This window comes from Pseudonaja textilis, chromosome 2 (genome assembly GCF_049901715.1).
Source record: "Pseudonaja textilis isolate UNSWEBS1 chromosome 2, rPseTex1.2, whole genome shotgun sequence".
NCBI classification, from domain to species: domain Eukaryota; kingdom Metazoa; phylum Chordata; class Lepidosauria; order Squamata; family Elapidae; genus Pseudonaja; species Pseudonaja textilis.
In genome coordinates this window covers 115,009,825-115,033,587 of record NC_141991.1, presented here as the reverse complement: position 1 = coordinate 115,033,587, position 23,763 = coordinate 115,009,825, and the positions used below count along the sequence as shown (strand labels likewise).

The window sequence follows — 23,763 nt, the reverse complement described above, 5'->3', positions numbered from 1 at the left end:
CATTTCAGTTTTCCTCTTTTTTCTTATCTACTGATTTAGTACCCATGACAGAAGGAATAAGGGAGGATGGTTTTTACACAAAGGATTAAAATCCATCACTGGAGCCTGCGTAGTTTGCAGACAGGCAAGCAATTCCCATTATAAGTCAGGATGGCTTCTTCTGGTGGATCCCATTAAAAACAAGAGCAAAGCAAATGTATTTTCCTAGTTCTTCTACTGTTTCTCCAGAACTCCTACAAGCTTCCAGTGTCAGGTATCTTCATCTTTCTATTAAAAAAAAAAACCCTTAGGCTAAAATCAACTTCCTCTATCACAAGCCACACAGTCAAAGGGCAGGTGCCTCACAGCAATGGAAACGGAGCGAAGAAGATGTTGTAGATGTAGAATCTGCACTCTTCTAGCCAAAGGGCCGGATGTGACATTCTGGAGAGTTTCTTGCGGACTTTGATATGCTTTTTAGGGGCTAAATGAAAATAAAGCAAAGCAAAAGCTGAACACATAACAAAAGGCTGTTTGTTTATCCAGGACAATATCTGAGCTGCTGCCTATAGTGGCTGCAGACTAAGAATAGATTGATTGTTTTTGCGGTTCTCAGACAAAATATAAATCAAGCCCCCAACACGTAGGAAGAAATCAGAGTAATCCAACCTGAGAGCTGCTTCTCAAGGTTTCATGTATGCTACCACAAATGGATATGCACCCAAAAGCCAGCTGTCTTGCCAGGTCACAGCTCCCTGCCAGAGTCATTGACAGTTTATATTACAGCAAATAATACTTCCTTTCTTTATGATTATCCCGTCATCTCAATTTCAGGGCTGCACTAAGCCACTAATGGCTTTCTAAGAAATATCAAATTTTAATCCTCCTCTTTCCACCACCTCCTCCTCTACAGCATATTCACATGAACTTTGTCCCTTATTCCTTTTAAACCCAATAGCCGAGTGAGGGGTAAAGCAATAACCGTGTCTTGCTGGGAAAGACTAGAAATTGGGGATAGAGTTGACTATTCTGAGAATAAGGGAATAATGAATCAGGAAGGGGATCTGAACTCTGCCTATAATGAATTGGGGTGGCTAATACCTCAAACTTCATCCCTACCCATAATCAGGTTATACACTGGCATGGATACATATGTGTTTCTGCACAGACATGTTATCTTAATGACCATGTCTAATAAGACCTTCATCAATCTGCACTACTTCTATTTAAAGCAGAAATGGGAAACCTCTAGCCAGCAGGGATCACAGTCATACGTACTTGCTTCTCTTGTCTCCTTTCGTCCTTTGTCCCTTACTGCTGAGCTGGATACTCTTGTCAGCTGAACAAGGAAGGGGAGAATCACCTGGAAGGAAATCTCTGTTGCTCAGGATCTTCCCTCCCCAATCCTTCCCTGCTCTCTGCCAGAAGGAAAACTGCCACTCTGTACTGGCTTAAAAAGGGGGGGGGGGGGAGGGAGGATGAGTTGTGGTACAACTGAGCTGACAAAAGAGGAAGGAAAACATCCTTTTTTTTTTGCCTCGAGGGGAGAGGTGGTAGGGGCAGATAAGCTACACACAGTGGAGAAGTAAAATATGATGTCTTTATATGATAATGTTTGATATATCGTGATAAATAAATGATAACCAAGGAGAGAATCAATTTAGAACTAAGGAGAAATTTCCTGACAGTCAGAACAATTAATCAGTGGAACAACTTGCCTCAGTTGTAAATGCTCCAACACTGGAAGTTTTAAAGAAGAGATTGGACAACCATTTGTCTGAAGTGGTGTAGGGTTTCCTGCTTCAGCAGGGAGTTGGACTAGAAGATCTCCAAGATCCCTTCCAACTACTCTACTCTACTCTACTCTACTCTACTCTACTCTACTCTACTCTACTCCACTCCACTCCACTCCACTCCACTCCACTCTGTTCTATGTCACTAGGAAAAGAGAAGGGTCTCTTCTACATAAACCAAGTACACTATTTTGTTTCAATCCTGCACTTTATGAAAAAGTTCATTGTTGCCACAGGGTACAGATGCAAATTAGTTGAGTTTATTCTATGTAAGCATGTAAGAATTGGGTAAGATAAAGTACGCATTCATGTGCATACTTTGGCCCACTCATCAACAAAGTACGGGTGAGGTGTGGCCTCCAATCACTCTTCCTGGGAAAATCTTACCCTTAAGAGGAAAAACGGTTTCCCTGCCTTTACTCGAGGCCATCAAACCTGGTCCTGATTCTATACTTTATCATTGCCTTGAAAGGTATTTTCAGGCATAATAATTTGATTTGGTGAATCCTTGAATTCTAGTGTCACCTTGATTCGGTGGGTGACCTTGAGTTCCCAAAAGAGGTTCCATCTGAATCTTTTTTGTAAGATGGAGGCTTCAATGCCCAGATAGCATACTATACAAGCTACAAAACTCATCTCTTCCACTTAAACAGGCATCATTTTTCTAATTAAAAGCTCCAAACAGTTTGAATTTTTCTCAAAGCAAGGGCTATGATCATTTGACTTGACTCATGATGTACCTTCTTTAGGTCTATGGTTAGCTATTTGAAATGGGCATTGCTAATGGTAAACATTAATCCAAGTCAACACAGGTTTTGTGCAAAGTATCTTCCTTTTGCATTATGTTAAAATCAGAATATTCATGGGGGGGGGGGGCAGTTTTCTCCAAGGAACCATTAATTAATCCTAAAGAAGCATGTTTTCCTGACTTTCCATAAAAGTCACCTTATCTCATTCACGTAACAATTACAGGGAAGCTAGACCAAGATCAGTAAGACTTAAGGAAAGCTTAGAGAATGGACCTTAGCTTTAGACATAAGACAGAGTTTTTGTCTTATGTCTAAAGTTAAGAGGGGTGTGTGTGTGTGTGTGTGTGAATGCTTCTCTTAAATTGATAGAGACTACTAATTGTTGAGCTGGCCAGTCAGCGGCCCTAGTAAAATTATTAATTGCATCATACTTCTTGCATATACAGTGTGGAGCACTATTATTCAATACAGTTTAAAATTTCTTGTCAGTAGCGAAGAATAGTAGATCTGGCCAGAACAAATATGGACAACGACTAGAAAGGAGTAAAGAGACATAAAACAGCAACTTATCTGGAAATTTTCAACTCAGAACTGATTGTTTAGTAATATGGTGGCTAACTATATATTTGCTGTGTGGCTATAAACACTTTGGATGAAAGACTTGCTATGATTTTGGTTAAGAAAAAAGTAGCTGGTCTTCAAAAACCTTGAAACCTTGGAGTGCATAGTTGCTTTAAACATACAGTGTCTTTATGATGATCTCCACTTCTAATGGATTTAGAAAAAAATAATGATGGGAAAGGAGACTCATCCTTTGTGTATACCATCCATCAGATTAGCATATTTTGTCAAAATGCAGATATAATGTTTTCTTTTTAAAAAAGGCCTTTGAAGTTTGCTTTGGGGTTTTGCTGAACTAATGCCTCTAACATGCAAGTCTTTCATATTTTTGATTATATGCACCTCAAATTTAGAAGCTCACTGGCTGCATGCAAGTCAGGAGATTGTCTATTTGCAATATACACAGTCAACACGTTCAAGTTTTGGAAAGAATTGTGTTTCATCTTTTAAATTACTTAGCATTAGCACCTTCTTTTGCCTGGTACATGCAAATACTTCGCAAAACTTTTTTTTAATAGAGAAAGGGCAAGAGGGCTGCTGTTAGGAAAAGTAAAAAGTTCCTTCCATTGACTTTTGTATTTATCAGTTAGCATTGGAGCATTAAGAATTTGGTTACCTTGATTGCTACCTGTTAGATCATGGGTATCAAACTCGATTGCGTCAGTGATGTATGTGACATTTTTTGCCTTTGTGGAGCTGGAGTTGGCATGGCCTGTGCATGATGCATCTGGCCCATGGGCCACCAGTTTGACACCCCTGTGTTAGATTGTCTGGTTCTGATTTTAATTCTCAAATTTCAAAGCACTTGGACAAAAAGGACAATTCCAGCTCCATCCAATTCTTGTTAGTACGGTAGATCACAGCGTAAGCCCCTTCCACATACAATGCAATTTTTATAGTGTTGTTCATCTTATTTTTCAGAAATAATATGGAGAACATGTTTCCTCTGACACATAGGGTAGCAACCTCTCAATGCAGAGCTCCCTTATCTTCTGGAAATTTCCCCACCCCAACACATCCAAGTGGATGTGATATCTTGCTGCTGCCTCCCATATCCACCCATTCCTTCAGGATGTGACTTTACAGCCTTGCAGAGGATTGGGGGGAAAAAGGAAAAATATAGGCTAGTTATTGGCTGGCTGCCATTCTATGTGTTACCACTGGCCATCTGGGAAAGAAGGGAGGGAGGGAGGGAGGGAGGAAGGAAGGAAGGAAGTTGGTTGGTTATATTCTCTTTGTTTGGAAATTTGTCCAGCCTGCCAAAAAACAAAAGGATAGGTTAACAAATTAATCCAGTTGGGGATTAAGACATATACACCATTAGTTCCTGATAAGCACTGCACTTCTCAGTAGATAATTAGCAATCAGCCCTAATCAATAAGTTATTTTTTGTCCTGAGTAATTAATAATTACGGAGTGCTAACTCTACTATAATTAAACTCTGTGCTCCTTCCTGATGATTGTAATTTCAACTTTATATATAAACCACTGCAAGTAATGTAACCTTTTACTTCTACCTAAGATGATCCATTAGGACACCGGCTTTCTCTTTTTGACTTTTTTTCCCCCCTTTCATTCTTCTGTTCCTATTTTCTTTACTGCTCAAGCTGTTATCGATCAGCCTTTCTATAGTTGGCAGAGCTGATCATGCAACAAAGACACTGGCTGCAAACTTTGTAGGGAAATACAAGCTATATTAACTCCTGACTCCCAAAATACAGCCCCACACATAGGCTTCTGGAAACAGTAATCCCAGCTGGAACTTTTTAAGCCAACCCAGGCCATAAATAGGAGAAAGTATTTTAAATATACAATGGAAGGGGTGATATTTTTGCAGTAATACTGTAGTAACACATTACACTCCTATATTCTTAACATCTCACATCTTCCCAAATAATACAGCCAAAATAAGTACAACTTGGATTACAAAGGGTTTCTTTTTTAATTTAATATGCTGACATTTAACTTCTAGTCACTGAATTGATAGAGTTAAATGGCAGATGCAATCATATGGAAGGGATTTTTTTAAAAAAATGGCCTGAATTCATTACAGGATCAAATTTTATCTTCCGAGTCTACCACTTTCCTCCTTAATAAAGAAATTTTAAGATGGATGCCACCTCAAATCAAAATTAGTAATCATAATCTGAGATTTTCTCAGCTACAAACCTCACTTATTTTGCCTTATTTCACATAGGGTAATTGTGACCCAGAGCTTTTTTTTTTAAAAAAATAAAGTTTTATTTGGGTTTTCACACATACAAAATACAAGTAAAACATCTTTTTTGAAAATAGCATGGTCCCGGGTTGAACTTCTTTATACAGACAGAAAACACAATTTCATGCTCCTTTTCGTATTCTATTCCATATCTTACACTATTTTACATTTTCTATATAGTTTTTCCCTTCTTTTAATTTTCTCAATTTAATTTTGATTATCTCATCTCAATTCAAATCATTATATTTATACTTTTGTCTGTTCTGTTTCAATTTCATATTATCTTTTCTCATTAAACAAATTTTCTCCTGTAGTTACTAATTGGAGTATGACACCTTTATATCTTTTAATTACATCCATTCAACTCTTATTTAAACTTCAATATATACCTTAAGTGACCCAGAGCTTTGTTAGCTACATGTGTTCAATGCCAGCTGAGTTTTGTATAGTGCTTCATTCTGGGAACAGTTGAAATGTTAGAGGCAAATCTGGTAGCTGTATCCAGTCATAGTTATTTAATAAAAGCACATACATATTTAGGCTGCATTTATACTCAATATTTTAACTTAGAAAGTGGACCACATCATGTGGCTATTATTATTTTTCACTTGAGAAACCAACAACCCCCTGTCCTCCAATATATCATCCAGAAAGCAACAAGGAAAAAATATCTGAAGAGGAACAGAGCAAATAAAATGTTCAAAAGTATGAAGTGAATTAATCATATTCAGCTTTGACATAATAGCTTGGAAATACCGGTATATAGTAATGGTTGAACTGTTAGGACTGGCATTTGTTGGCATAGCTAACAAGTGGCCAAAACATGGTAACATACAGGAAGGAAGAATGCAATCTGATGGTGGGATGAAGCTTTAAGAATAACTAAAAAACAAGACAAGATGTGCAAAGAAAAAATGTGTGAAGAAAAATTTAGGGAAAAGTTAATCAATTCAAGGAAATAACATGACCTTCCCTTGCTACAGTCAAAATAAACCCATAATAGGAGCAATTGATGATTTATCTGAATGTCTGCAATTCCATTCAAAAGCCTTATTTTATTTACCAGAGGTTTACAATCCATGCTTAAGGCTGGAAAGAGAAATTGAGTTCATTTGGATTCTATTAGAATGAGTGAGATACCATCACTTCACTCTGGCTGGCTGTAAATAACATGAATAGTCAGGAGAGAAGTCAAAAGGAAGGGAAGTGTCTAAATTTTACTTTCTGCTTCCTCTTCTAAATTACTAACCATGCAATCCTATGGCTACATTGGAATGACTTTTTGTAGTATCACATAAATCCCCAGTGAGGACCCAAAATAAATATATACAATTATCTTACTGTTCAGAATATTGCTATGTGAGCTGGAATATAAACCAAGGAAAGAACAATTTTGCAAAGATAATATTCTTTTCATCAACCTTGAAAACCAACAAGCCTGTGGTGGGATTCAAATATTTTTACCACCGGTTCGGTGGGTGTGGCTTGGTGGGCATGCTTTGCATGTGTGCACACACTTTGTGTGCGTCCGTGTCCCAAACGCGTACTTTGCGCAGGTGCAGAGGTGTTCTAAATCACCTCCTGCAAGCCTGCACTCTCCTGGTTGCTTCAGCAGCTGCCCCATGGCAAAGCAGCTGCACTTCAAATTCAGAGGATAAAGGTGAGTATGGGAGCCCAGGCGGGTGGGCCCAATAGCAGAGTGGTGGAGAGAACTGGTTCAGTCTCCGCTGCTCATTGACGCTACTGGCTCGATAGAACCGGGCCGTACCGGTAGAATACCACCACTGCAACAGGCCTTGGAAGATGTGAGAAATGCAAAATAACTATTGCCAATTTACATATTCCTTTTGTTTCCTCATATACTATTTTTCAAGTTTAATCTAAAAAGCTATTTGTTCAGAATACTTTTGCTCACCTCAGTATATAAATCGTATTGCTATCTCAAGGGTCAAAAGTGGATGGTGGCTATATAGATGCAATTTCCCCCCCAGTCTGTGTAAAATGTCTTAGTTGATTGATTGATAATTGGCAGGTTACATACCCAGTACTGTAAAAACAATTGTCTGACTAACATGACTTTATTATATTTGGGGTATTCTGTTCTTTATCCCTGCAAATTGTGGGCAGTTAACTCACTGAATGAGGCGTGGGGGGAGACCATGGAATCATAGAAAAGCTGAGTTCTCACGTAAACCTAAACCATGATGAAGTTTGTTTATTCAGGCTTAAGTTATAATTTATGACTTAGGTCAGTCTTGCACATGGTAGCCGTAAACTGCTCGCCTTTCATCCCAAAAAAAGGCTGAAAATGAAGCCAGCTTAAGAAACTGCTGTCTGAATTTCAATCTTCAGATACACAGCTACAAGTAAGAGCACAGACAAGGCCTAGATTGAATTAAATTACAGTGGAGAAGTGCACAGCTGGACTTGTGCTGAAGCAAGCTAGGAAACATCTCTTTTGAAGTAGAGCAGGAAAGTATAATTGCAGGCTGTCTCCATACCAAAATGTGGGTGGATTGACGGTTATGTCTATTTAAATCTTCTCAATGCAACTGCTGAAGTGTTGTCCATCGGTGATTAGCAGTTGCACATGAGAAACTTTTTGAGTGATGAGTGAACCCAAACACTAAGGAATATATATTATGTGTTTCACATGAAGAAGACATGAATCGAGGAGACATCTATATGTTTAGGCTTTGCAGCCCTTCAGTTCTGAGTAGAAAAAAAATAGTCCGGAAAGCACAGAAATGTGAACGCAATGCAGTCTACAATCTGTTGAAGCAATCACATCTGCTTCCAAGATTATATGGCTGTAGAAAGCAGCTTCCCTGATATAAACACTTCATTCTGGATTAAAGGTGCAGCTGTTTTATTGAATCCTGCAAGTCTGCATTCTGGCTATTGGTGAAGGCCATTTGAAAACTTCAATGGATCTGGGATGCAGTATTTGGAGCAGTGATGGGCATGCCTTAATATGCCTACAGTATGGGACAGCCTGTGAGCTGCACTGGTTACCAGTATGCTTCAAGGTACTGATTATGAACAGTACACCTGGGCCTCAACCTATGACCACAGTAGAGCCCCAAATTTCCATTGCTAAGAAAGTGAGATTTGCCCTTTTTATGACCTTTCTTGCCAAAGTCATTAAGTGAATCATTGCAGTTGATAATTTAGTAATATGCTTGTTAGGTGAATCTGGCTTTCCCATTTACTTTGCATGCCAGAAGGGCACTAAATGTGATCATGTGACCTTGGAAGACAGAAACCATCATAAATACAGGCCAGCTGCCAAGCGTCCGAATTTGGATTGTGTGACCACAGCAGTGGTGGGATTCAATTTTTTGTACTACCGGTTTGGTGGGCGTGGCTTGGTGGGTGTAGTGTGGCTTGGGGGACGTGGCTTGGTGTGTGTGGCAGGGGAAAGATACTGCAAAATTTCCATTCCCTCCCCACCCCCACTAATCTGCTTTCCAGCTCCGTTCTCCTATGCAGGGCAACAAAAGAAAACCCAGCCAATCAGCTTGGAGTCGGGAGGCAGAGAATAGATGGGGACGGGGCCAAAGGTGGTATTTGCCGGTTCTCCAAACTACTCCAAATTTCCACTACTGGTTCTCCAGATCTTGTCAGAACCTGCTGAATACCACAGGGATGCAGCACCAGTTGTGTGAAAAAACGGTCATAAGTTACTTTTTTCAGTGTCGTAACTTTGAACTGCCATTAAATGAATGGTTGTAAGTCAAGGACTATATGCAAAACTTTAAACAGAACAACATCAGGCCTGGTTATCTGAGGGAACATTTCCTTCCTGTGATGTCTGCCTATCCAGTACAAGCAGAGAGAGTTGGTGTGCTTTGGGTCTCTTCAATTCAACACTGTCATTCTTTGAGACCCAGGAAATGTGCCTTCCCTGGGCCTCTGCCTGCCCTCCAAAACAAGGTCCCGCTCATATCTGTATGGCTTCCAACCTTGATAGCATTTCTGGGTGGCTCTGAAGTACTGGATGGTCTCCCAAGCCTTGCTTAGGATTTCTGGGCTCATTAGATATATTCATAGGTGTCAATGCTACTTGCCAGACTCACCATCTGTTCTTGTTATCTCTCTTTTTTTTTTTACCCCGTTCTTCTTTTTTACCTTGTTATTACCTTGTACTATTGCTGTTCTCTATATTGTTTGGTTTTCTTGTTTGCCACCCAGAGTCAGTTTGGCATCAGGAGGAGCCTAAATTGGATAAATAAAATGAATGTTGCAAAATACCACTCTCCAATCCAAAATGCACTATATGTTTCCTATAGCATCTAATTAAAGTCCCAGGTCTCTAAGTGTGTTTTTTAGACTAAGGAATTTAGTTTCCAAGATACACCTCCATTTCGCCCATTCCTTTCGTGTGCTTTTAAAATTTTCTGAACAATGCACAACAGCGCAGCAATAGTTACACATAAATGTGATTTGTTCAACCACCTACAAGTCCACAGTGAAATGCTTTTGTGCTAATCCTCCTTCTATAGACTAACGTTCTAAAAAAACAATCATATTTTAAACCCAGTCAGCAGAGATGGAAACTTGCAAAATGAAGGGGGGGGGGAAATCTGTAGGAGAAACAGAGTAGTTAACACCCGAGGGCAAGCATAATGCTAGGGACTGCGAGGCCAGTGGAGTTTTTTAAAAAAAAATCAGGTAAGGAAGAAAAAGGAACTCGGCAAGCACGAGTGAATCAATCAAAGAGACCATCATAGTTTCTGACACAGAGCCCTTCTGGAAAATATATTGCAAGTTTATCTGTTATGCTCTGGACTTAAATTACTAAGAAATTATAGCCTAGGTGCAAAGAAGAGGCAGCAGCTAGAGCCAGGGGCATTGAGAAGGCTTTGCCTTAATCAGTGTCTGAGCGGCTATAAATTTAGAGAAGAGGAAGTAGGCTTGTTATACGTGTGCCTTGGATATTCTAAACCACAGGAAAGAACAGAGTCTCTCCCATAATCATAGAACGATGGTCCCAGAAAGGGGGGGGAGGGGGAGGCAAAGCAAAGGAAGGCAACATTTGAGGGCTGAGTCAGCCTTCTGAACTTTCAAATAGCTACAGACATTCATTACAGCATTTTATTTTACAATGTTTATAACAAAAACCTGGCAAACTCTGGGCAGAATGTACCACAAGGTCAAAGATATAACAATATGAAAACTCAGCACAAATTAAAATAGTAACGTGGTTACAATACAAATGAGCAAACGATTATGAAACAGTATGAACAATTAGTATAAGCACTATGAAAAGAGTCTATTGGAGGTGGGGCGGGCAATAAACTTAAATAATTATAATTAAATATCACAGACAGCTTTTGAACTAACAGCTTATCTTAGAATCAAATGCATATTAGATCAAAAGTGCCTTATCTTGCTTGAGGTCATTCATACCAGGGGTGGTGGGGAGACTATTCCACAGAATAGGGGCTGCCACTGAGAAAACCTATCCAGTTCACTGGCATTTCACTGCTAGCAAGGCACTGCTTAACATATATTGGTCCTTGCTCTGAAATTTGGCCATTTTGCTGCTGAATGTCGGTGGTGCGATTTCAGAGCGCTTAAATGCCCCATGCAGTTACCTACCCTTGAGCTGAAATATAGAAACAAGGTGAGTCATAACTGGGAACTTAATAGCCATGTGTGGAAAGTGATCCACACCTGAGTGAAGAATTGGCATTTTATTCTGAGAGCAACTGCAAGCAGATGCTGAAGCACTTACAATGCCAAGGTCACTGGAACGGAACAAAATAGCACATTTGCCGTTCTGCCTTTCTCTCTTCTTTCTTGTCTTCTGGGTTCCCTGCTGAACTCATCAAAGGAAAGCCTTTATTTCCCTTTATTTCTTTGCAAGGCTCCTTCTGGCACAAACATTGTTCCTCAACAGCTTCAAAGTCATTAAAAGCTATTGTAATTCAAAGACTCATTATCAGCCGAGAGAATCCTCAAGCAGCTTTCCCCTGCAACCTGGAGGGGGCAGCACACACAGCAACTGGAGTAATTCCTATAGAAGATGTAGTGTTCCTAGTGAAGGAATCCAAAAGTGTTCATTATACTGAAGTGTTGCAGCACATGGCCAGACAGCAGCTATCATGCTACTTACTCTGCTTAAATCTCTTTTATCATCTATTCTCCATCCCTTAAACCTGCAGTTTTTGCTTATTTAGGAATAACAGAACCTTCATTTTATAGACATTAAAAAAAAAAAGACCTAAAGTCCTAACTTTACGTTCCCTCTGAAAAGCCAAAGAGCTGCTATAAGGATATTTCAGAACAAGCTCCTTGTGAATCTCTCTGACAGAAATACAGGAATTGGGTTACTAGATTATTTGCAAATTTGCCTGAGAGAACTGTGAATACTAAATACAGTAACATTTGTTTCTTCTGAGTAAATTACTCAAAAATTGGGCTGCACGTTTATTTGACTTATGATTGCAAGCACATATTTGTACATGTAAATCTGTGTAAGAGTTTTTGGTTGAACAAACAATTGTGGGATTTGGATGTTATGCCTGGTACTTGTAGACAAGCTAGAATTGATTCCTGCAATTCATATCCGGTAGATGAAGCTCAACACATCTCGAGAATTCCAGGGTAGGGAAAACCACACTATTATTTACGTGATACACAATGCTTGAACGATGCATAAATCTGATGGCTACATTTTGGTATATCACGTTGTGGTAATCATCCTATAATGATTAGGTTATTATGGCTTAGTGGTGCTACAAATTCACAGCTGGGCTGTCCGATAAATGCAATCATCACCATGTCCTTTTTTTGAGCTCCCATACCCTCATTTTGTTTACTCACTTTTTAGAACTACGTCTTGCCATTTAATACCAATGTGGAACTGACTATACTAAGCAATCCAGCTTTATTAAACATAGTTTGAATTTGAATTGTTTGAAACTAATCATAATTAATCACACTTTGAATATTACAGAAAACCGGAGTTAAGCCAAAATGGGATATAAGCTTTTGAACAACATTTTCATTCCTATGAAAGTTAGGAAGTTCCCAGACCTACTAAACTACAGATCAACAAGCTGATGCTCCTTATATTTAGTAGACTACAATAAATAATGCTTGGCTATTGGCTATGTTGTCTGGAGCCAATCAAAATTCAGTCCAAAGCTTCTGAAGAACAACAGGTTGCTTGTTTCTACCTTACCAATGGTTTTCTTTCTTTCTTTCTTTCTTTCTTTCTTTCTTTCTTTCTTTCTTTCTTTCTTTCTTTCTTTCTTTCTTTCTTTCTTTCTTATCTGTCTGTTGCATGGCATATCATGCATGGTTTCCCATTGTTGAATTTCTCGTTGGAAACTGTCCTATTCTAAAAGCAGTTAAAACTTGAACATTGAACTTCTGCCTCCCTCTTGCTTCTCTCTGTCTCTCTTTTTCCTCCACCACCTCCATTCCAGTTCCGCCTCTCTTTGGAAAAGCAAGGAGGAAAATGGTTCCCTTGCACCTCCAAGAACAGCACATCCCAAACAAGCACAATAAGGGTTCTGTGCAGTCTGAAGTGTTACCTCTTGATAGATAAGGCGTGGATGCAAAAAAATGTCAAAAAGATAGATGTGTTTCTTAGAGGAATGAATAGGTGGAAAACAAGCAACAGTTTTCTTGGCACTTGGAGAGATTTCAGAATGGCCTTGGGTAAGGCGCTCTGGAGTCAAGACAAAAAAGAACTTTCAACTGACTGCATTTCCCATCTGTTGTCCTACATTTATTACTTTGGGGAGGAAGAGGGTTAAATGAAGCAGTTAAAGTTGCATCCAGCTTCAGGCAGAAGAAAGCATCTCATCTCACCTTCAGTAGGATATTCTGATTTTAAAACTGAAACAAAACAAAAACCAAAGGATGCTCCAATAATTTCAAGCAGTGACACATAAGTCAGATTTCTTAGTTTTAGCCATGGCTGGAAGAGAAACCAGAGTGTCCCTGAGAGCAATAGCCCCTGCAAAACGAATTTCCTGCTGCACAAGTTACTGAAGAACTAGAGATGAGTCCTTTCAGTTATACTTTCAATGACAGACATTGAGAGAGGAATCGGCAAGCCAGTTTTACAGCTTCACAAAGAGCTGTCTGGACTCTCCTTTGAGAGAGCAACCGTCCTCTCAGATCACTGGTTGAACAAGCAGTTCAAAAGAGAAAATGGCTACCGAAGCTGATCTCTTGCAGTCAGAACAGCACTGAGGGAAAAGAGGCACAGAGGCCAGGAGGGGAACTCCACAGATGACTGCTCCTGACATAAAGCAGCACCTCGGGATTCTTTGCCCATGCACTCTAGGGTCTAGACTGTCTGTCAGGAAGGTCTGCTCCTGGCATGTCACTTCATGCTGGATCACCTGAAGCCAACCTTAGTCTGCCTCACCAACAGGTTGGTTGGTTATAAAATTGGGGCTGTGTCCCAAGGATGTGTCTTCAACAAACATTACCTGGGCAGCTTCATGTTGCAGCAATCAGGAGCCCAGTGTCCCAAGTCGCACTTCCAGAAAGTGGAGAATATATATTGGACTACACTGTGATTCATTGGACATGTAGTTCAAAGCATCTAGAGATCCCGGCAATATTGTATATTAATTATTTTGAATCACTGGATATCACAACCATTGTCAGGCATTTTGAGCAACCCTGATTAGAATAGGTCATATGTATCAGTCTCATACATCTCTGGAGAATCTTATTTCTTCTAGCTGTAAAATAGGAACTGAACCATTTTCACCTCACTATGGTGTTAATAGAAAAGAGAATCAACTTTACCCAAGTAAGAAAAGATACCTTATCAACATTAGTTCAAAGGAGAAAAAGGATGTTTTCAGTTGCCTTTGATTTGCTCACACCATTAGATCTATTTGGTTCAGAAATATCTATGCTAATTGGCAGCAGTTTTCTATAATTTCATTTTTTCGACAATTTCAGACAGCTATTTTAGTTATCAGGGATTTCATCCATCCATCCATCCATCCATCCATCCATCCATCCATCCATCCATTCATTCATTCATTCATTCATTCTTTCTACTGGAATACTGCCAAAATTAATATAGATTCATGGTGCTTTACAAAAACCACCCATAAACAGAATGTTCATAATAAGTATAAGATTAAAAACAAGAATCAAAATTTGAAAATACAAACTTAGTTAGAGTACTGGTAATAATGAAAATACAATTATAATCAAATCAAACATCAAATAAAATTAACAAATCAATTTAGGGAAATTCAAGATAAAGTAAGGATGGCAATAATAAATCATTCTCCAAAAACTCTTCAGAGGACTTCCATCTGCTGTAGCTTCCAGAAGATTAGAAGGGATGGAAGAGGGCTTAAGTCCAAGTAATTGCCATTCTACAAGTTTGGAGCACTGACTAAAAATAATTTTAGTTTGGTTTACTTTATTGTCATTGCATCTCGTACAACGAAATTAAATATGCCTCATTGTTTTCATTTCTTCATGAAAAGTAAAATACTGAGAGATGTATTGGATGCCCTATTCAGGTAGTAGTAGGTGTTATTATAGTTACTTGGGCAATAATCCATATACAGTAGGACATAGAAGGTCAAATCCAGCACTTTGAATTGTATCCATAGGTCACTAGTAACCCATGTACATGCAAACCATGGGTGTAATAATGTTCCTGGTAAATACCAGTAGTTTACATCAATCATAATTCCCAGGTGGTTTCCAAGCACTCTCACTGAGTACAGTACTGTTACAGTTTTATTCAGAAGGAATAAGGACATCAGATTGCAAGAGCCTTGTGCTCTAGATAGGAGCTGCACTAGCCAAAGTTGGACAAAAGCCCTCCTGCCCATCCAATGACTCAGGAGTTCTCCCAAGTCACAGACATTCTTCATCAGAGTTATTGCCACTCTACTGAGACATAACATTGCAATAGTCTGAAAACCTAAACAGACACACAATAACTCCATATGGTTTAGATTTAATTTCAACCTCTCATTGCATCTAGGCTAACAGAGACTCCAAAAACCAGGACAAGAGTTCTGTTACATCTCTGGCACGGTCTGGAATTGTGATATATAAGGTATCATTGCGTATTGACAATACTACATCTCAAGATGATGGATGACCTCTGCCAGTGATTTTACATAGATGTTCAACAAATGGATTGTTATGAGGAAGACTGAGGGAAAATCTCTTTAGTGCCTCTTGAAGGTCTAATGCAGTCATCACCTCTTCCAAATAAGAACTGATAATCTCCCAGAATCAGCCAGCTATATACCTGAAGGATCACCTTGATCTCTGAAGGAGCCAGGAACACAGATAGTAGAAATCAGCAAGGGTGCTGATTTCCTGTCCTCTTTATCATAATGCATAGGCCCCAAAGAATCCCAGATAACATGGCTAAACATTCTTCAGTCAACCTTCTGACCCCATCCACAAGGAGCCAACATTTTGATAAATTTGAGTGCTACAAAATGGTTTAATAGCCAGAGAGGACCCAGGTGGCAACTTCCACCCTCTTCCTACACAGAATAAGGGAAGAGAAGTATTTGTTTATTAAATTTATGTGCCTCCCATCTCATCTAGAAGCAATTCTGGGTAGCTTATACAAAGCCAGTAAACATTAAAATGAATAAAACAATAAATAATAATGTTATTAAAATAAGCGGGGAGAAAGTGTTTGCCTATTTAGTTCAATATTGTCTCCTATGACCCTAGCCCTCCAAAATCTCAGACAGAACCCCCCCCCCCCACCTACTCACCCTCATTTTCTTCCATCTGATATTTTTTTAAATTGGAGATGAACTGACATGCAGGTTTGTTGCCTGAAAACTATGGTCATATTTTCTCCAGTTTCTTTCCGAAGGTCAACCTATTAAATCAGCAGGTAAAGCTGTTCATAACTTGGAGATAAGTATTATCACCTCTATTTTCTACAGGTCAAACTAATATTAACATATAGGAAAATGACCAGAAGAAACCAAAGTTGGTTCTTCTTCTGTTAAATAGCGTATCTCTTAAAACTCTGGTGACATTATTGAATAATCTGTAGTAGGTGTGAAACTTTGTGTTAATTATAAAGTCCCAAATATCACAAAGATATTGGATAGAGATGGCTATGCATTCTAAATATTTTCTGACATTATTGGCAAAGCAAAAATGAGGACCCAGACTGTTAGGGACAACATGCTGACTCTGTAAACTGCTTAGTGAGGGCTGTAAAACACTATTGAAGCAGTATATAAGTCAAAGTGCTATTGCTAAAATGGTACCTTTTCCTCAGAAATCAGAGAGGCACATTCCCAGAAATTACTAAGGAATAGGGGAAATGTGAATAGTATAATTACAATTGCTGATCCCCCTCTTTGTGAACGTACAGCACAATATGGGTATAGTTATAATATTCTTACAGAATTATTCTTCATTCACAACACATATAAATTATGCAAATACCACAAAGGTAAGAGGATATCCTTGAACAACTGCACAAGAGAAACTCTCTTGCATCCCCAAAATATGTCATAAAACAAAAGCATTCTCCATTTCCTCCTCTTGCCTTTTCACGTCATATGATGTGTCTGAAAGGCTTCATTGGCTAGTCAGTGCAACTAAATCAATTGTCTCTGCTTAGAGAGGGAATCTATTTATGTATCTCATTCAGATAACAGAAGTAACTGAAAATAGTCTGCACAGCATAAGAGCATTCCAGAGGCAATTAGCTTATCAGTAGGTTCTGAGGTAGTTTGTGGCCTTTGCCAACTCATGGGCTGTCATGGAAGGATAGTCTCCAATGACCTTTTCTCAATGACATACTTTATTTGACTCATACTACTGATAACAAGGCTCCAGCCAGCTCTATGAAGAAAAATGGACAGAAGGGTATCAAATATAGTGGCTGGTGATTTGGGACGAGACAGAAAGAGAGGAAGGATTTTAGCAACTAATATTTGAATTTACCTGACCTTCCCCCCAGGACTGGGATGCAAACATCTGAGGATCATTAGATAGCAACAGAAGACAGAAAAATCCAACTGCCATCTAAGTGGCTGTCCAGATTTTTGAAGCCTAGATCTGGTAATTCTGCCAAAGGTCTTAAATGATTGTTTGCTGGAAGAGGCATTCTATAGCAGGGGTCTCCAATCTTAGTAACTTTAAGACTTCTGGACTTCAACTTCAATTCTGGGAGTTGAAGTCCACAAGTCTTAAACTTGCTAAGGTTCTGTAGCATCTCAGAGCCCATTGGAGTGGACAACTACTTTAAATAAGTATATAATCATATAATAAGAAGCCATATTTTAGTAAAGCAGCAAAATACATTCAAGGGAATAAAAACAGCACATGGCTTACAAATCCAATCATGTATTTTCATTCATTGAGACTACTGCCATCCTCCTTATCCACATTCTTTTTTTGGTCAAATCGTGGACCATGAAAGAAGTTATGTATCATTTTGCGACACATCTCTTTGGTAACAAATTTTCCAGTCTTTGCAATAAGGAGCCTCGGAAATCCATTTTAATCTCATTGGGTCCTCCTGTGATCCTCCCTTGTTTCCAAACTTCCTTGTGGTCTCCAAGAACCGAGCACCAGCAGTTTCCCTGAGTTCAAACAGGCCCATCCTCCTGCCTGGTGACTGTAAATTCTATTCATGGCTTTATTGTTATCTTGACAGGTCAAGAGACAGAAAATGAGGAGCAAGGAAGGTGTTTGGATGAGATATATGCACATTGTAAAACCTGCTCCAGTTATTTAAAGCGAACATTTGGATAACTAACCAAATATCAGATCAGCCCAAGGGGGGGGAGGGAGGGGGGTGAGCAAGGAAACCTCAGAAAGTCTTAAGACCACCAAGGTTTTGATACTGTAAAAGAAGAGAAAAAGTGTGCTTGTAGAAATTGGCCTATAGACAAATCAAATCTTTATTGTGGCCATTAGTCAGGTAAAAATGAAATTTAACTCCGGAAAGTAGCCAACTTAATCTTTCTGGTTCATGCTGGGTACCAAGAATATCATATTTAATAAAATATTTTTTTTAAAAAAATCTCTGCCTTATTTTTTTTTTCTCCTTCATTTTCTCTCCCCTTCCTAAACAATTTTCATTTTTTCTTTCGCAGGACATCAAACAACCCCCCTCCCTTTCCTTTTGCAAGTCACCATATGCTTTTAAAAGATCTTTTAACAAGTGGATTAAAAAAAAAAAAGATCTGGAAAAGACAATCCCCTGTCCACATATTTGTTTGGCAACCTGTATTTCCCCTCCCACCCTTCCAGCGCTTCAACAACAACAACAACAACAACAACTGGGATATAATCAGAGTTGTAGTGCCAAGAGCTCCAGGGATCCTCCGGTTTGTGGGTACAATATCGGTGGCCATGAAATACTGGCGCTCTCAAGGGAGGGACGGGGGACGAGAAGAGAATGTGGCAGATCTCCGTTGCTCCAGCCCCGCCCGCCGGAATGCCTCCGAAAGAGAGAAGAGAAGCCCCTGTTTTGGCTCCTCCAGTCAAATCCACCAGGCGCATCACTCCAAGCCGAAGCGGAGGACGCGGGAGGAAGAGGCGGCGGCGGGAGAGAGAGAGAGCGCGAAGCCTGAGGCGCGGAGGCTCAACGACGCCCCTCGGGCGAGCCCCCTACTTCTCTCCCTCCGGGCTGCTTTTAGAGGCCGGCCCACCTGTAAGCGGCGCCTGAAATGCGTTTCTCTCCAGGCAACGCACGGGGGGGGGGGGATGAGAAAAACAGGTCAACCTCGTTTACTCCCGCCTTTTTCAGCACCGCGGCGGCGGCTTTAGTTTTGGCGAGGGAGAGCGCGCGTCTGAAGGAGATTCCCCGTCTCTCTCTCCTCCCCGCCCCCCAAAAGCACCGGGCGGATTTTCCCTCATCCTGAAGGGAAAAAAAGCCACGGTTTTTTTTTTCGGGAGGGGCCGAAATGGGTCTTTCTCCGCCCCGGTCCTCTTCTACACATCTCTAAAGGGCTGTTTCACGTGTTGCATTCAGTACCCCGGGAAGTTCTCGGCATCCCAGGGCTGCCGGCTTTCATAGTACGGCACTTAACTCCTCTCACACACGCGCCCCCCAACACGTCTCCTCAGAAAAAGCAGCCGCTATTCTCGAAGGAAAAACCGCAGAGTTTCTCCAGAGGCAGAGGCGGCTCGGACTTTTAGAAAAAGCCTTCCGCCCTGGGGATATACAATTTTTAGCCTAGCCAAGTTCTTCCTCGCCCTCAGAAATTGCGCAGCCCAATCCGGTGTATTTTAGTAGAAAATAACTCGTTTTCGCGCTTACTCGGATTAAGTCTTAAGAAGCTCACTGTGAGCTTTGCAATTGTGTTTGGTTCTAATCGAGATGTCCCCCAACAACAGATTTTAGATTTCTTTTTCTCTTCATGAACTGAGGGCTTGTCTTGTTTCACCTTTTTGTTAACTCAAGCACCAGTTATTTTCAAATAGGTGTAGATCCACTATACATACACACACTCATACACAAATTCACACTGTGCATTGCTCTTTCTGCTCTATTACTCCCCAACACACATCACATACACACCGTGTATGTACACATCTTTTAAAGATCCTTTTATCTTCCTTAAATGTCTGGCGTCTGCCTCTCTCTCTCTCTCTCTCTCTCTTCCACACTTTGTTTTGATCTCTTGATTACTTTTGAGTAAACCTTTCATTCCTGCAAATCACAAGGGACAAAACTTCCCCACGACTCCTCGTTCGTCACTCATACCCTCCATCGTCAAAACAAATCGCTTCCCTCCTCCCCTCCCCTCCATCCACCTCCGTCAAAACACAGATCGGACCAAATGGGGTGGGGGGAGTCGCCATAAATCCCCAGGTCCTCACGAACTCTTTTATCCACTTAGCCACTTCCATTAACCAATCACAAACAGGAGAGGGGGGAGAGAAATCGATCAACTTCGTTATGCTTAACTCCTTGGAAAAAGGCAAACGCACCCCTCATCCGAAGTATTTGCAGGTATCACGTCGGTTGCCATCCAGCAGCTCCCGGGCATTTAGGCCCCCTAGGTGTTGCCACCCACAGCCCCCCCCTCCCCCGAACTACAAAGACAAAAACAGTCCGTGGGGACTCCGTGACCAGACATACCCCTCGAATTACCTTGGCCTTTGACCGAAGAGATGCCCAGAAGAGCGAAGAGCGCGCCACACAGTATCCTTCCGCAGCTGCCAATCCCGGCCATGGTTTCCCAGAGGCGGAGCAAGGCTGAGGATGGAAGAGAACTTCTGGAGTTTGGGGAAGGTCTTGTGAAAGATCTGTCCACCTATAATCCCGTGTTTCGCTCTTGATTGCCTTCCAAAATGGGCCGGAAGCTTTGCGACGGGGTAGCGATCTTCGGTCCTCTCACTTTTACTGACTTCTTGGCCAGACCGCCTTGGACACTCGCTCCATTCCCAAGAAGGCTCAGCGAATCCGGGAGAGGGCGATTTTAATCCCGGCCACCCCTCTTCCCCGATCAATTCTTCCCCAAAGTCTGAGGAAGATCGGGAGACTGCGACATCGGTCATCAACCCCACATCGCCATCCTTCCAAAAGGGCTAGGCGGAAAGGGAGAAAACGATCCTGCACTGCGGGGCAGAATCGACAGCAGCCGCGGAGAAGAAGAAAGGAGGCGACGCCACCGCGTCCTTGGGATCGCAGAGGCTCAACAGGGTGGATCGGTAGCGGCGGGGGAAAAGGAAGGAAAGGAGAAGTCCGAATGGAATTATTCAGAAGTCCGTGCTCCTCAAAACATACTTGGGAGGCTTCGGGAAGGAGAGCCGTGTGGAGCGAGCGGGTAACGGCAGCGAGAGACCCACCGTCACACCTACCAAATCCCAGAGGGAGGAGCGAAGTTTTGTCTCGGCAAGCGCCGCAGCTGGCGTTCAGGGCCGAACGAAAAGTTTTGGGGAGGGGGAATCCGGTCTGGGGGCTTTCTCCCCTCCCCGAATCCTCCTCAACTCGCCTCCCGAGCGGTTCTCATGGCGGGAGGCAACGGGCTGCTTCGCTCTCGCCTCTCTCCGACATCCCGAAGGCGAGCCAGCCTGGGTTTGGAAGACAGCCACCCGGACGTCTCTCTTCAGGGCTTCTCCGGCGGGCGCGCTTCGTTTGCTACCCTCCCGCTCCTGGCTCGGCAGCGGAGTGAGGCAGGATCAGCAGAGCCAGGAGCGGCGGCAACCTCAGCCAGGGATAGGCGGAGAAAGAGAGAGGCCGGCATTGCCACCTAGTGGCCCAGGCCGGAAAGAGCGCCCGACGCGCGCTCAGCTAAGGCAGAGACGCCGCAGGTCTGATGTGCGGCTTAGCAGAGCTGTTGTTAAGAGGAGCGTGGATACGTGCCCCCGAGTCGCACGAAGGTGTACGAGAGACACGCTCCCCCCCTCCGCTCCACCAACAACTATCCCTTCAGAAAAGCTGCCAGCTTCTGCAGGTTTTGCATTTGAGTTGGTCCCTTTGCCTTCTGCGGTGCGAAAATCGGAGGCTGGAAGTGACCAGGGGCTAAGTTTTATTTTATTTTATTTATTTGTTTATTTGTTTATTTATTTATTTGTCAATTGCTTACAAGATAATAGGTATAAGTATAAACATAGTTATGAATACATGGATACATATAAGAAAAAAATAAAATAAAAATAAAAGAAACAATAGGACAGGGACGGTAGGCACGTTGGTGCTCTTATGCACGCCCCCTACCGACCTCTTAGGAAAGGGGTGAGGTCAATAGTAGACAGTCTAAGGTTAAAGTTTTTGGGATTTGGGGAAGAAACCACAGAGTCAGGTAGAGTATTCCAGACATTGACCACTCTGTTGCTGAAGTCCTATTTCCTGCAGTCAAGTTTGGTGCGGTTTACCTTGAGTTTGTATCTATTGTGTGCTCTTATATTGTTATGGTTGAAGCTGAAGTATTCATTGATAGGTGGGACGTTACAATGTATAATTTTATATACTATACTTAGATCGACCGAAGGCAGCGTAGTTCTAGGTTTTCTAAGTCTAGAATTTCGAATCTGGTGGCATAAGGTATTCTGCAACCAGTAGAGGAGTGGAGAACTCTTCTTGTGAAATATTTCTGGACTTTCTCAACTGTGTTAATATCAGATACGTAATGTGGGTTCCAGACTGATGAGCTGTATTCGAGTAGTGGTCTAGCAATGCTAGGATATTGGTCTAATATGCTCTAGTTATTAGTGTAATATTACCAGAGAAAAAGATTAGGTTAACAACTCTTAACGCCTTTTTGGCTATGTAGTTACAGTATAGGTATATACAACTGAGGTTACTGTTTTATGCAAATAGTCCAGGTCTCCATATGTTTCTCTTTCTCCTCTCCCCCATATCAAACTAAATCCACAAATAATATTCTATATGGAGTCCTTGACACTTTCTGAGCTTGGTTTCTTGTTTGCAGACATTTCATTATAAACAGTTCTCAGTTTATGACTGGCTGCTTAGTGACCATTTGAAGTTACACAGACATTCCTCCCCCCCAAAGATACTTATGACTGGATGCAAAGTTCTGATGGCCGCCCCACCACCTTGCAGTCACACATTGCATTTTGGGTGCTCGGCAACCAGATTGTATTTACGGCCATTTGCAACATTGTGGGGTCACATGTACACAATGTATGACAGTTTTTGGTGGAAACCACCATTTACTTCTGGTTTCCAGCAAAACAAAAACAAAAAAAACCCCACCCATTGCAGAAAATGGTTTTGCTTAACAAACCTGTCATTTGCTTAACAATTGTGGTGATTTCCTAAACAACTGCTGCAAAAAATTGTAAAATTAGGTTGTCCATGTGATAACCCACTCAATGGCCAGCATAACTCACAACCATAATTCCAGGCTCAGTTATGGTGATAAATTGAGGATTACCTGCACCAGACTAGGCAACATTAATGAGTGTGTGTGTGTGTGTGGGGGGGTGCTCCCTGTTTATATGTCATAGGCTGCCCTGTCAGTTTGCGTATGGGGTGTGGTTTCCTCCTTAATAATTCCTTTATGACGGTATTATTTTCTGCCTGATTGTTTGGTATTAATCTCTGTTTACCTGGATGTGGATCAGTAGAGGATGTGTTCTGGTATTTTTGTTTCCTTCTTTGTAAATGTGGGGTTTAATTCTATATATCTACTGATGGCCATCAATAGACACATTAATAGTCACATAGAGTAGAGATAAAATACATCTCATAGAGAATGTAAAATAACATATTGAGATAAACTATATGGATCAGCCATCAAACAGGGAGTAAATCCCACACTCAATAGCACTTTAAATCCAGGTCATAGTCCTTTTCCAGAGTCCATTGTTAACTTCAGTCACAGTCAGTTGTAAGCTGAGGACTACTTATATCCTACAATTCCCTCATAGTTGCCCTTTTGCTTATAGTCAAACTCATTCTTGCCAATAAGCCTCAGTT

General features: G+C 41.1%; 1 protein-coding gene across 2 annotated transcripts in view; it reads right to left on the bottom strand.

Moving 5' to 3' along the window:
- SDK2 (sidekick cell adhesion molecule 2) overlaps window positions 1–21,667 on the bottom strand; it is a 407,043-nt gene extending 385,376 nt beyond the window's left edge. For both annotated transcript variants that reach the window (XM_087925011.1, XM_087925012.1), the window contains exon 1: window positions 20,467–21,667. In XM_087925011.1, coding sequence (XP_087781137.1) covers window positions 20,467–20,548 — 82 coding nt within the window. In that variant the 5' untranslated portion in view covers window positions 20,549–21,667. The remainder of the gene's footprint in view (window positions 1–20,466) is intronic.
- Between the last annotated feature and the right edge of the window lie 2,096 nt (window positions 21,668–23,763).